Genomic DNA, 15,192 nt, shown 5'->3' on the forward strand with positions numbered 1-15,192 from the left:
TCAACCAGGTGAAAGAATTCACTGTAAAAAATTGTGCCATTAAATAACAGTAATCTACTGGCAGCAGGGGTGCCAGCAAAGTACTATTAATTTACAGCTTTCAACCATTAATTTACCACTCTTATTTTTTAACAGTATTTTACAGTAAATTCTACCATGGAAATTAACTCCACTCCCACTACTTCAAACAGTTCGAGTTTAAAAGCTAGCATTCCTAAGATGTTAGTACTATGAACTTATTTCATTTGAGTCCACTGAGAAAGAATATTTCTTAATATAAAACTGCAAACACTTAATGTGTAGTAGTAAAGTTACTAAATACATGAGTTTCACTCAAATCACTGCAGTTCATTGTCAGCTATAGCACACATGTATGTGCTGAAGTACTTAACACAGAGATCACCACTGTATCAGCAACTCGACATTTACTGTCTTTATATAAAGCAGCAAAAGATCAGAATTTGTGGCTGATCATTGACTGAAGCACAGGCTCTACTCTCCAGCACAATGGTGAACAACAAAACTACATTAAACTAACAGATCTCTCTTGTGCAAACACACATTAATACAGTTGAGTTCAGTATTTACTCTCATTATCAGTGTATGACTTTGCATAAATCTTTTTCTATGGATGTTCACAAATAGTTTAGTTAAATATATATTTTTTTTATTTGGTAAATCTGAAATTTACATTTTACAGTATATTACTGTTTTTCCTTAACTTAACAGCAACAAACTGTAGAAAAACACTTTTTTTTCTGGCAACTATTAATTTACGGCAACAAACTGTTAAAAAAGTTAAATTACTGTTTTCTATAGTTTTTTTTCCTGTAAATTAATTACAGTTTATTAATGTTAAATTATGTTTCATGGTGTTTTTTCTTCATCTTAAATTATTAACCCTTTAAACCCCACAACAAAATCCTCAGTTTTAAATGAACACTTATAATGTGTACACACTACAGAGTGTTAGAGTAACACTGAATCAGTGAAGTTAATGAGATTATTCTGTGATTAATTGATGATTGAGCATTAGTGATGGACACCTGCTATTAACAAACAGAATTACTAAAGGAAAGAGAAACACAAGAACTACAACTGACTTGAGCCACTGCCTTAGATGAAATCAACTGATATAAAATAATTAATCAAATCTCTTAAGATGTGATTAAACAACTCCTAAAACAGCTTCACCAGATTCACATTACTAACCAGACTGGCTTTATTTCTGTCAGATGTCTACAGAAGATCTTATTGAGAGTTAAATAGGTTTAGGTGTTTTTTTCCACTACTATGATGGAGATCAGTGTTTACTTTAGTTGGGCTCTTGAACGTGACTTTTCAACAACTAAGTTTTTATTTTACATGCTGTAACAATGCGTCTTTGGAACTTGTTATGGCAAAAAACAATAATAAATAAATAAATATAAAATCAACAGAAGAAAAAAATCTGGCATTGTTGTTTATAGATTGACAAGAACAAACACTATTACTTCTATTATTTTAATATTGACACTACAGCAAAATAAGAAACACTGCTGAGCCATAAGTTATGAAAGACTGTTAAGAAAATTTCACTCATAAAAAACCTTTGCTGAAATGTAGACAGAAACATCAATAATCATCATATGAATCAACAATGGTGACAATCCACAAAATAATAAAAAGATAAGTTCTGAACATCACAAAACATGCTACTAAACTTAAGACAAAAGCAAAATTATAAGCACATAAGAATTCAAGAAAATAAGTGAACCATTCAGCGCCATAATTTATTCATGCCGCAATGCATGCTGGGAGTCATGGATGAGTTTTATCCTGTGCTGGTACCCAGCATGCATTGCATTATAAACCTTTTGATTATCACCATTGTTGAGATTCATATGCTGATTGTTGATGTCTCTCTTTGAGTGTTGCAGACACTACTGCCCAAAATATTTAAACTCAAACTGTCGTGAAATCCATATGATCTGGTTATCACTTTTGTAGCGGCTGTAGACTAGGCAATGAAAAAAAGGGGGAAATCATGCAGAAATCATGAGAGACTAACGCCTGAGAGACTGTAAACACTGCGACGTGCACAAACTCAGTTCCAATCGATGATCCTTTCAAAACTTTTATTGTAGGCTACTTCAACATGTAAAAATACAACTGGTACTGCAGTTACCAAGTAATAAAGTGCTGCGTGCATGTGAAAGTGCGGTCAACAGAAAAGTCTTCGCTCTCAGGCTCACTCCCTCTCTGTGTCAAACTCCCATTGATTATCCCAGGTGAAAGTGAAGCAAAACATATAAGCCACTATCACTTCCGCCCAAACGCCGGTGTACACGCCCACCACCTACGATCCTTGTGCAGTGAATCACATAAACACAGAATACATGAGATACTTACAGATGACTCTTACATTCCGGCCCCTAATTATTTTAACACAATAATTATACAACTGCACATTATGTAAGAGATCAATCAATAAAAAACAAGATAAGGCAGTCCATTTGAAAGTGTCCTTTCTTCCTTAGGCCAAACAAAAGGAAGAAACAAAGTCCTTAGTCTTTGTAAGGAGTGATCTTAACAATCACTTAGTCAGTGTCAAGGTTAAAGTCAAAGTTCAAAGGTCAGCTGGATCCTTGTGGATCCTCTGCTTCCTGTAGAAGGCAAATCTTGGTAATAGGCCTGTCCAAATAACTGGTCTTCGTCCTAATTCGCACTTGACGGACAAGACCTCTTTGGTCAGGGGTAGTTTGCACAATCCTTCCTGTAAGCCATGAGTTGCGAGGTGCTGAGTCGTCAACTATGAGTACAATATCTCCAGTAAGGAAGTTGCACTTGACACCAGACCACTTCTGACGCTCCTGAAGAAGAGGCAAGTATTCCTTAATCCAACGTTTCCAAAACAAGTCAGATATATATTGAACTTGTTTCCATCTGCGACGAGCATAGATGTCCTCCCTTTTGAACTGACCCGGCGGCAAAGATGGCATAGTCTTGAGCAGCAACAGATGGTTAGGGGTTAAAGGTTCCAAATCATTGGGATCAGTGGATGCCTTGGTAATAGGACGACTGTTGATAATGGCTTCTGCTTCACAGAGAACTGTGTGAAGACTCTCCTCATCAAGGGTCTGCAACCTCAGGGTGGAATTCAGGACCTTCCTTACAGACCTTATCAACCTTTCCCAAACCCCTCCATGATGCGATCCTGTAGGGGGATTGAAAATCCACTTGATTCCTTTCTGAAGGAGGGTGTTATTAATTAGAGCATGATTCCAACCTTCCATTGCCTGTCTCAATTCTCTCTCTGCTCCAACAAAGTTGGTTCCATTGTCTGAGCGCAGTTCCAATACTTGTCCACGTCTTGCTGTAAAGCGTCGAAGAGCATTAATAAAAGAATCTGTATCCAAGGATGACGCAACTTCAATGTGGATCGCTCTTATGGAAAGGCATGTGAAAAGAACCCCATACCTCTTCAATGTACTCCTTCCTCGCTTAACTTCAAAAGGTCCGAAGTAATCAACTCCAACCCGAGTGAATGGCGGTTCATCTGGAGAAACTCTGTCACGAGGTAAATCTGCCATCTGCTGCCGCCCTGGAGCTGCATGGAGTCGTCGACAGACAATACATTTCGACAGGGTTTTCCTTATAGCCCCACTAACCCCAGGGATCCAGTATTTTTGGCGCAGACTAGCTAGCATGTGGTTACGACCACTATGTCCCACCTCTTGATGTATGTACTGAAGAATTACATCAGAAATATGTAAATCTTTTGCCAATATGGCAGGATGCTTAGCTTCTTCCGGCATAGCTGCTCTACTAAGTCGTCCTCCGACTCTCAAAACACCATCTTCAAGTATTGGGTTGAGCTTGTAAATGTGACTAGTCCTTTTCACACTTTCTCCCTTTTGCAAGCTGTTAAATTCTCCTGGAAACATCCTTCTCTGACAGAACTTAATAATCTCCATCTCAGCTCTTCTGAGTTCCTCAACTGAAAGAAGACCACTGCCAGTCTGAGCCTTGATAATCTTCCTCTCTCTTGCTATTTTTTTTTCCTGTTGGTCCTTATCCAAGCCAGAATGAGCAAGAGTCACGCTCAAGTGCTTTCTCTTCTGACTGAAGTACAGTAGTAGACTCTTCAGCTTAAGGAACCAACCAACCGCCTTCTTCAGACGGGTCCAAGAGGAGAAGTAGTTAATCAAGCGAGTGACTGCATCAATCCTTTCTTCAGCCTGCACGGCATTCACAATCAAGCCCATCTTAACCTCAGGGTCATCTGTTGGGATTCTCACAGAGCCATCTGGGTTTTCAGGCCACCCCTCCTCAGGCCCAACAAGGAACTGAGGTCCAGACACCCATATGTTGTTTCTCGGGAGTGATGTCACCTTTACTCCTCTGGAGGCCAAATCAGCAGGATTGCTTGTGGTGTTAACATATCTCCACTGAGATGGGTTTGATACACTCAGTATCTTTGAAACCCGATTGGCTACAAACGTACGAAACCTTGAGGTCTCATTGCTGATGTACTTCAGTACGGAAGTACTATCAGTCCAAAAAATTGAGTCCTGAAGTCGCATCTGCAGCTCCTTCCTCCACAGCTCATGCATTCGACCTGCAACCATGGCAGCTGTCAACTCCATACGAGGGATGGTAATTGGCTTTACTGGAGCCACTCTGGCTTTACCCATTATGAAAGCACAGTGAACTTGTCTGTCTATGTTGTTTAATAAAAGATAAGTCACTGTTCCATAGCCACTCTCACATGCATCCGCAAAGTGATGTAACTGAGCAGAAATCACTTCCCCAAAATCCATTGGTTTTAAGCATCTGTCAATTTCAAACCTTTCAAGCTGCCAGAGCTCCTTCAACCAACTTCTCCACTCCTGTGCAGACAAATCTGGTATAAGGTCATCCCAACCTAGATCCTTTCTGCACAAGTCTTGAAGGATCTTTTTGGCAGATAAAACCACAGGTGCCAAAATTCGTAAGGGGTCATAGATTGAACTGACCATGGAGAGGATCCCTCTTCTGGTTAAGGGTCGATCCTTGATGAGGATTTTGAACTTAAAAGTGTCGGACTGAACACACCACTGTACACCCAATGCTCTTTCTACAGGAAGCATGTCATTGTCCAAATCCAAATCCTTAACCTCTTTTGCTCTCTCTATTGTAGGTATGGCTGCCAGCACAGCATGTCTGTTACTGATCCACTTCATGAGCTGAAAGCCCCCTTTCAAACAAAGGGCACGGAGGTCCTGGTAGAGTGCTATCGCCTCCTCCTCAGAAGCCACTGATGTTAGGCAATCGTCCACATAGAAATTGTGCATTACCGTTTCGATTGCTTTGGAACTGAATTGCTCCCGGTTATCTTCTGCACACTTTCTGAGAGCAAAGTTTGCACAACTTGGCGAAGATGTGGCTCCAAACAGATGCGCAACCATTCTGTGCTCCACCAAGCTCTGTTTATGGTCTCCATCCGGCCACCAGAGAAACCTCAACAGATCTGAATCCTCAGCTGGCACTCTGACTTGGTGAAACATAGCCTCGATGTCTGCCATGAGCACAACAGGCTCCTTTCGGAATCTGGTCATGACTCCGATTAACATGCTGGTAAGATCGGGTCCCTGTAGGAGCTGAGCATTCAAAGATGTTCCCTGGAATGTAGCTGCGCAGTCGAAAACCACCCTGATTTTTCGTTTATTTGGGTGATATACACCATGATGTGGTATATACCATACCCTGCTGTCGCTCCGATCCAGATTTTCAATTGGCACCTTCTCTGCATAGCCCTTGGAGATGATATCATTCATAAATGTCGTGTAATCAGCATGAAATGGAGCATCCTTTTCAAACCTCATTGTGAGGCTCATAGCACGCTGTTCGGCAACTCTTCTATTGTTTGGCATATTTACATCCCCTTTTCTTAAAGGTAAGCCAACACTATAGTGACCATCCACCAGCTTGACAGATTTTGTAACAAGCTCCATGAACTGACAGTCTTCTCTTGATAACCCCATCTGCTCATCCTGATGACACTCAGGAAAATCTGCCTTTAGCTGCTGCTTCCACAAATCATTAAGGATTGCAATAGAGATCCTATTGACAGTGACGTCTGGCTGTCCACAAGTAATTTCTCTACTTTCAACACCTCTAAGAGGTCCATTTACAGTCCAGCCCAGCATCGTTTTGACTGCATATGGGCCCCCCCCCCCCTCCGTGCTTCGAACGACTTGCCATGGCTCCAGTGCTCGAGGGACATTGCATCCAATCAGGAGGTCAACATCTGAGTCAATCTCCCTTAACTGGACATGCTTCAGATATGGCCATCGTTGGAGGTCTGGCTGGCGAGGAATATTACCTCGATGAACTGGCATGGTTTTCTGCGTATAAATATCAGGCAGTTCACAAAAACAACCGCTATCTAATTCAGCCACTTCCAAACCTGAGACAATATGGCTTCCAACGAACTTCTCCTGACCCATAGTCCGTAGGAGAATACCAGTTCTTCGTCCCCTGACATTAAGCTTGTTCATCAGCCGCTCTGTGCAGAATGACGCTGAGCTCCCAGGATCCAAGAAGGCATAGGTAATCAACACTTTATGTCCTTTCCTAGGCTTAACTTGTACTGGAACTATGGGGAGCGTACAGTCTGGGTCACCGGCCCCAGTGAGACCACTGGATTGAACGGAGATCAGAGCACTGCCCACTGCTGTCTCAGATTCTCCTTTGACTTGCACTAAATTAATTTCTTTCTCTTTTGGGTAAATGTGGAGTGCAGTAGGATGCTTCAGACTGCACACTTTGCATGAGAGACGCTTCCTACAGTCTCGGCTCATGTGCCCAATGCACAAACAGCCAAAGCACACACCGTGTTTCTTTAAGAAAGTAATCTTCTCATTATGCACCATCCTTTCCAACCGGCGGCACAGATCCAATGTGTGCCCACCTCCACAAAACATACAAGCCTTCATACCAGCTGAACTTCCCTCTTCAGTTTTTATTCTAGGTTCAACTTTCCTTTCCACTGTTGAGATGGTGGTAGCAAAGCTACTCCTCTTTACTCTAGAACTAGGCTCAAACCTAGATTTCCTTATATCCTTGTTTGCTGTTGTCGATGGTAAATCCTGTATATCCCCAAATAGCGGATCACTTGCAATCTTCACTTGTCTTTCAATGAAGTTGACAATATCTCCAAATGTAGCTCTCCGGCAACTCCTTTCCTGCAACTCACAAGCCACAGATCTCCATCTATCCCTATGTTTATAGGGTAGCTTTTTTACAATGGTCAGCATAGTGGTAGGCATGTTCAACTCTTCCATATATTCAACATCCTCCATGGTGTTACAGCATCCTCGTAGAAAAATACCATATGCCTGTAGAGATTTCACATCTTCAGATTTTATTGGTGTCCAAGAAAGAGCCTTTTCCTTGTAGGCTGAAGCAATTTTCTGTGCGTTACCAAAATGCTCTTGCAGCAAAGCCTTAGCCTTGGCATATCCTCTGTCATGTGCCATATGCTGACAGCTTCTGACGAGCTCCCTTGGATACCCCCTCACATACTGTTCAAGGAAGTACAAACAGTCTTTAGGATTGTCAGACTTCTCTTCAATGCTATGCTCAAAAGCCCTGATAAAGGTATGGTATTGCAAAGGATCACCGTCAAAAATCTGAATATCTCTTTTAGGCAACAATGAACGAGACTGTTGCTGAACCAATAAAGCAGTTATCTCATTTTGTTTTTCCAACACCGTAATTATTTGACTTTGATCACTGTGACTTGTTACCTGTGTTGCCAATTGTTGACTCCTGTGCTGAAACAGTGGACGTGATTGTACTGTATCTTGATGTCCCGTGACTTCTGGGCGTCTAGACGATGTGGGTCGAGGTGGTTGAATGACATTTTCCACTTGAGGTTTTGTACCCAAGACACGTGGATTGAGCTGTCCTAGCACAGAAATATTTGTATCAGGCACAAATGATTTTGCATCAGCACTTAGTGATTCAGTTTTCTTTTGTCCCCTTTCTAGATAAGAATTCATGCCATTGGACTTCACAGATAGTTTACTTGACTTACACGGATGGTTTACTTTACTTACACGAGACCCTCTTGAGCCTCTCAGCACATTCACTTTGGCCGCTGATGCAGCTATTTCTACTTCAAGATCAAACTCTTCCCGTTTTTTTCTTAGCTGCTCCTCTTGCTCTTCTAATGAATGTTTGTCTTTTAATAATTTTTGTCTCACAATGAGAGCAGCCATGTCTGCCTCTGCTGTAATGCGTGCTGATGATGTTGTTGAGACACTGGACCTTTTTCCATTCGAGCTCTGCCCAATGCTAGAGCATTTACTCCCAATGTTTGACACGCTATCACTGGGCTCTATATTATCATGTGCTTCAGGGGCTTGAACACTTTGCTCAGCGTGAATTGAAACATCAGACTCCTTATCATTATGAGGTTCATCCAACTTGTGCATCGATTCCATTCGTGCATCCTTTGTGGCATTGTGAGCAATGGTCCGGCTTGTTTGTGTCCCAATTTCAGAAAGCCATCCTTTTACATCCTCCATAAATCCTTTGTGACATTTTAGTACATTCACAAACCATTCCTTTTGTCTTTCTTGTTCCTCTTCAGGAAGTATGGGAATTACAGATTCATGTAACATAGTAGTTTCATCCACCATTTGACTCATTTTCTCCAAATGAGAACGCACTTGTGAGGCATTATCATCTTTTTGCATAAGATCTTTTATTGTCTGTATTAGAGTTTTAATTTGATGAACCTTTTTCCTACGTTCCTTTTGTAATGTTTCAATTTTGTTCACCAAAGCTTTTGCAGTGAGTTTGATTTCTCTCCTTTTTTCATCCATCTCTGAACCATTGACATCTGAATTTGATTTTGATTCACTTGTTGCCATTTCCCAATATACCACAACTCTTCAAAGAATCCACGCAGTTCAATCCGTCAATCCATCCACCAATAAATCAACTGCTGCGTCATAAACCACATTCAAAGACCAACAATAAACACCAGCAAGCAACAATGCGTCCCCAATGGACGAGCGGCAGCAGCCTCTTTATACCGTGTTCAAACAAACAACTGGCACAGCACAAATTGACGTAGTTTTAGTACATACCGCTTCTGTTGCTGTATTGATTGTGGCCGGTAGCTTCTGTGTTTCCTCTGACCTCCAAAGCGTTCCGTTATGATCCGCGGAATCCGTGATGAACAGTTCGTTTCCGTAGAACAACACTCTGGTTTAAAAGATTTTCTGTTGACTTAATGTAGCGGCTGTAGACTAGGCAATGAAAAAAAGGGGGAAATCTTGCAGCCGCGAGAGACTAACGCCTGAGAGACTGTAAACACTGCGACGCGCACAAACTCAGTTCCAATCGATGATCCTTTCAAAACTTTTATTGTAGGCTACTTCAACATGTAAAAATACAACTGGTACTGCAGTTACCAAGTAATAAAGTGCTGCGTGCATGTGAAAGTGCGGTCAACAGAAAACTCTTCGCTCTCAGGCTCACTCCCTCTCTGTGTCAAACTCCCATTGATTATCCCAGGTGAAAGTGAAGCAAAACATATAAGCCACTATCACTTCCGCCCAAACGCCGGTGGACACGCCCACCACCTACGATCCTTGTGCAGTGAATCACATAAACACAGAATACATGAGATACTTACAGATGACTCTTACAACTTTACTGTTCAATCTTATAAAATTGAAGAAATAAAAAAATTGTGTCATTCACTCACATATTTCAAGACCAAATTAATATTTGACTACTATAACAACACTTTATGTCAGTCTAGTAGATCATTACAGACAGAAACAGCCATGATCACTTGACCATTAAAATTAATATTGCTGTTAGAGATGTACCATTAAGATACAAATATAGCAATGATAAAAAATTTAAAGTACAAAAGTCAAGGGTTAGGAGCCCAACTAAAGCAAACACTGATCTCCACAATGGTGACGCTAAACGAAACAGTAACTTTATCATCTAAATCTCTGTAATTCTCAGTAAGATCTTTTGATCTCTGATCTGATAGAAATAAAGTCAGTCTGGTTAGTAATGAGTGAAGTTGGTAAAGCTGTTTGTTGATTGTTTAAATCTTCAGTTGATTTTATCTAAAGCTGTGGCTGAAGTCAGTTGTAGTTCTTGTGTGTGTCTTGTTTCTCTTTTCTTCAGTGATTCTACTCGTTAACAGAAGCTGTTGATCAGTGTCTGAATTAACTCATTAGTTTTCATTTTCTCTGCCAGGTGGACTATATTAGTAAACTCATGTAGGGAATAGTGAATGAGGCTGTAGGGTGTGATTTGAAACACAGCCGCTGAATTTCGACTTTGAACGTTGTTAATTTATGATATATAGCAGCAGGCTACCTTCTTGAAAATGATGAATATTACCCAGAATGCACTGTTTTAATGAAAAACAGTATGTTACTGTCGAAATTTGTCCGTTTTTTTACAGCGATTTTTAACAGTGTAGACAAGCGGTCCTCGAGATCTCTGTCACCTCTCTTTGTCATTTTGTTGGTACTTAACTTCCATCAACTCCTTATTTTAGTGCATGATCAACCTGCTAAATGCGTTTATAATGTCTTATTTTAGAGTCATATACTGTATAGTATCACTGCAGTAATCTGCTAAGTTTTTTTGCTTCTTTTTTTTTCAATAAATTCTCTGGTAAGGTTTGGAAATTTATTTTTTTTGGTATGCAAAGAATCAAAAATAAAGAATGTTTTGTGTTTGCAAAGTTTATTTGACAAATAGCTTGGAATGATTATGTTTCACTTGACAGACCTTAGGTTGAACTCATTTAAGTGAATTGAATATACTGCATGAACCTTAAAACCAAAAGTAAGCAAATATTTATAAATCAGACAACATAATGGAATTAAAAGCAAAGATGTGGCTGCAAGAATGGTATAGAGCTGTAAATTAATTTTAAGCTCATGAGAATCTTTAAGTGGTGCATCCAAACTGAATGAGATTTTCGGCCAGTGTGGTGATGCCCTTATACTTTGCTTGATATTTTGCTGTCTGGCTCTCCTGCTCTGTTGGCCAGTATTCAATCCAGGTGTCCTCACCCAAGTGGTACCTTAACCTGAGACGATTGAGAAGAGTGAGAACGTTTTTCATTAGGAGCATCCATACAGCAGATATATAATAAGAGTTCTACTCAAAATACACTAAATTACAAGATCTACTAATTTCCACATAATCCATACTGAATGTCGTACTTTCCGCCAATCCTTGGAAGGGTTAAGGTTTGGCCCATTATCAGGTACGTCTGGCCTTTTTCAAATTTCAGAAAATCTCTACAGAAAGGATGAGCCAAGAACGATCTCATATTTCCTTCCACACCTGGATCAGAGCCTAAAAACAAAGACACAAGATAAAGCCAGTGCAATGGACCAGTCACAATCTAGAGTCATGATTCACAGATTACACAGCATGTTTCATGTCAAGCTTTTGCTACTGCCACAGTAAATCAGAAGGAAAACGGCAACTCATACCTTCCTTCAGCACTCGCTCAATTGTCATGTTATAGATGTCTGCATGCAATGAGAAGTTCATTTCCAACACTCTGGTTTTATAAACTGCAAGACAAATGCATTACATGATCGTCTACTGTACAAAAAACTGCCATAGCAAGAAATGACCCTTACTGGGTCTTCATTAGGAAAACAAGACTTTTGTACAAGATGTACAACAACAAGCATTCAGGGTGTTTACCGTACTCCACTCCAGGTTCACAGGCCTTATCTTCACGTTTAATATCATCTTTGTTTTCATTCTTTTGCAAACTGCAGTTCTCTGTTAAGATATTTCAGTTGTTTTTCTCATGGGGAAAAATGACACTTTTTAAGTATTTTGTAATCTTGTAATTTATGTGTTCAAACCTTCAGCACACTGGCACAGATCCTCATGGCAGAGTCTGTTCAGAGATCCATCTTTCTTATAAGGATGGTAAAACTTCACACAACGCTTATCTGTCAAAATGTGCAGGTCAGAATAAATATGACAGTAGAATTTGTCAAAATGTTCAATTGGATGTATTTGTATTCTACAAAAAGCTTTTCCGTTTGCATAAGGGAAAGGCACCAATTACTTTCTACTTCACCGGAACACAAGCACAATTTTGTTCTTTATTCTTGAGTTGTTTTAAGCAACTGACAATGATTTATCACAGAATCGACTGCTAAGATGTGAATATTTGTGTATATTGTGAAATCTACTGAATAAATACTTAGATACATTTCTTTTCTAGTCCTCTAGATAAATGTGTGTTGGCAAATGTAACATCACACACCCGGAGAGTTGTACTCGTACACAGTGACTCCGGCGGGCTGCAGCATTCCCACTTCATTGATCTTGTGCATTCTGAAGACAACCCTTTCCTTCTCTTTATTAGAAACCTAATGGGACATCAAGTATAAACGTTATTATCATGAGCAATCACCACACCAAACAGCAATTCACCAAAAAAAAAAACAACAACAGTAGCATATACACAGCATGCAAAAATATACATAAAAACACAAGACATATGGGAATAGTGGAAGTGTACCTTATCTATGTAGATGATAAGAGATCCTCGTTCTGACAGCTCTTTGTTCAACTCAAAGCTCTGAATGTACTTATCCTTACCAGTGGATAGCTGTAGGCCAAATCATAAGAGAAAAACAGATGTGATAGCAGAATATCAAATATCCATTATGTTAATTAAATTTAAGTCAATTGAACATGTCTGAACTTTCACGATCCTTGATGCCATTTATTTACCTTTGAAAGATCTTCTTCATCCACTTTGAAACCTGTCAGCAGGCCAATGTCCAAAATAGACATGGTTGAGCTTCTTAATGGGTCTTTGAAACTGCAAAGAAGGATGAATATGATGTTATAATCTATCAGTAATCTATTTGCAGGATGGGTTAAAGTGTACCATCATACATCGCAGCTTCCCTTTGTGCAAAGTGTTAAAGTTAAGTGTTGTGTGTTAAAGTTAAAATAGTTGTATACTCACATGTATTCAATGGTGATCAGGTAGCTTTCAGAGGCTCCATCATAAGATACTACATACAAAAATATAACATCATAATTCAACCTTATTTTACAGCAAAGCCATTTGAATTACACTCAGGCCTCGTTCTCCTGATGAATCCTACCTGCAGACTCTTTCTTCATCTGCACACTGAGATCAAACACATTACAGTCATAGTCTTTTTCTTCAGGCAGAGCATAATACACAGAAAAGACCTGAGAGGAAAGGGCAGGAGCTCTTGAACACAGAAAACATGATGGTGAAGATATCATGAGCGCATTCATGAATACTCACCGAGAGCATGGCCACCCCAGCACCTTGAGCTGTGACATTGAAACTCCTTGTGATGTTAAACTGTGGCATTCAGTCCACGAAGCAGACAGACAGAAAACACTCTTTTAAGTGAATCAGTTAATCCAAACAACGTCAGAGTTAGTCTGTTTGTCAGTATTAAGTGTGCAAACATTCATTCATATTTCCAGACCTTGTCTGTTCGTGAAATGTGAAAGTTAGATGATCTAAAAGCGATTCTGGTTTTCTCTTTTCTCTCCTGCACAGCCACCTCCAGGTTCAAATTAATGTCTGCCTTCTTAACCTGAATGCGGTACTCGGCCATGGCTTGGAAGACCATGATTGTTGCCTAAACAGACAGGTAATTAGACAAAAATATCAAGTTACAAGACATGGCCATGTTTGTGTTTTATTTTCTATTAATTCTATTCATTTTTTTTATGAAAACAGTTGTCCAGCAGACATCACACCAGTGATTTCCTCTCACTGCTGCTGTATTCAGCTCCCATTACTTACAACACTAAGCTTTTAGAATGACAATTACAATTCAGAAAATTTGGAACCCATATGATTTTCTGACATGGAACACAAAATACACAAATATCTAATTTGCATTTCACACTTAGAGATTGAAAACGTACAGAGGATTTCTCAGTCAGGGTGACAATGTCACCCCGTGGATGTTTTTGAAAACCGAATATAAGCATCTAAAGTGATGTTTCACTACAAAAAAAGTTTGCCAGCCACAGCCAGCATTTTTAAACAAAATTTTCATGACCCCCAGAATATTTTGTTCTATACATATTTAATTATGCAATATGTTAAAAGAAAGATCAGAGCCTCTGCTTTTAAACACAACCCGTTTAAGTCTAGCTTCATGCATTCTGTTTTTATTAAAACTTGACACTTAATTTATTAAATGAAATTGCCATATTTTTAAAGGCTAGGTCCAGATCAGATTCAGAATGATGAAAAAAACACCAATGGAATAGATCGCTTCCATCAACACATGTGTGGTGGTCACAAAAAATAGAGATAAAATAGTAAATAATATGTGAAATGTTATGTGTGTCAAGATGAGAGAATGTCTTTCTCAAATGTATTTTACACTGTGTTTATTACATTGACGATTGATGTTCCCTGCTCAATCGATCGGTGTTTGATTGTTTTTCCCTTTGGGAGTGTTCGCGTGCTTGGGGAGGGGGCGCGTTCGCAGCTCAAACAATACACAGACTCTGATGATTGAAGCAGCAGCAGCTCTGTGTTCTGTCTATTATTTATACTTTTATCTCCCCTCATCAGGTAGGGTACACATTAATGTTATAAGAATATGCTCTTGACATGTCAGAGAGTTATGACGAATGTAAAGGAGAGTTTAAAGTGTTTAATGAGTTGTGTAAAAGTTCGCTTCAAGTTATGTCTGTGTGTCGCGTGTGCTAGTTATGCATTTCATGCTAATGATGGAGACCATGCGGTCTCCACAAGTATGATGTGTTTTGGTTAACTAATGTGATTATTACAATTGGAAGTCTACGTATGAGTGTGAAGATAGGAAGATAAGTTTGTTTGCACTCAAAATTTGTTAAAGAGAGTAATTTTTCCTGACATATGAACACATTATCAGCGTTCATTTAGGTGTAAAACACGCGAAATGTCATATGTGTATATTATATGTTAGAAGTAAGTATAATTTTATAGTGTTGAATTTATGGACACAGTAGTCAATGAAAGACTGTACATATGTATTTCTTATTCCTATATTGTGACTTCTCTTGAAGTGATGCTCTCTGTCATTGATTGACATAGAAAGGTATTTGAACTGTTTTAAATGGTTAAAAAAACAACACAGAGACTCT

At 39.5% G+C, this 15,192-nt stretch overlaps 1 protein-coding gene across 1 annotated transcript in view; it reads right to left on the reverse strand.

Annotated features, from left to right (window-relative positions):
* Nucleotides 1–10,738: 10,738 nt before the first annotated feature.
* LOC132142850 (complement C3-like) overlaps nt 10,739–15,192 on the reverse strand; it is a 31,907-nt gene continuing 27,453 nt past the window's right edge. Inside the window, exons 30-41 of the mRNA XM_059553029.1 lie at nt 13,530–13,685; nt 13,340–13,399; nt 13,170–13,260; nt 13,028–13,076; nt 12,787–12,877; nt 12,572–12,661; nt 12,314–12,419; nt 11,904–11,993; nt 11,737–11,817; nt 11,517–11,600; nt 11,241–11,376; nt 10,739–11,104 (exon numbers count right to left, since the gene is read on the reverse strand). Of these exons, the coding sequence (XP_059409012.1) occupies nt 10,963–11,104; nt 11,241–11,376; nt 11,517–11,600; nt 11,737–11,817; nt 11,904–11,993; nt 12,314–12,419; nt 12,572–12,661; nt 12,787–12,877; nt 13,028–13,076; nt 13,170–13,260; nt 13,340–13,399; nt 13,530–13,685 (1,176 nt within the window). The 3' untranslated portion in view covers nt 10,739–10,962. The remainder of the gene's footprint in view (nt 11,105–11,240; nt 11,377–11,516; nt 11,601–11,736; nt 11,818–11,903; nt 11,994–12,313; nt 12,420–12,571; nt 12,662–12,786; nt 12,878–13,027; nt 13,077–13,169; nt 13,261–13,339; nt 13,400–13,529; nt 13,686–15,192) is intronic.

Source organism: Carassius carassius, chromosome 6, assembly GCF_963082965.1.
Source record: "Carassius carassius chromosome 6, fCarCar2.1, whole genome shotgun sequence".
In the NCBI taxonomy this organism is placed as follows: Eukaryota; Metazoa; Chordata; class Actinopteri; order Cypriniformes; family Cyprinidae; genus Carassius; species Carassius carassius.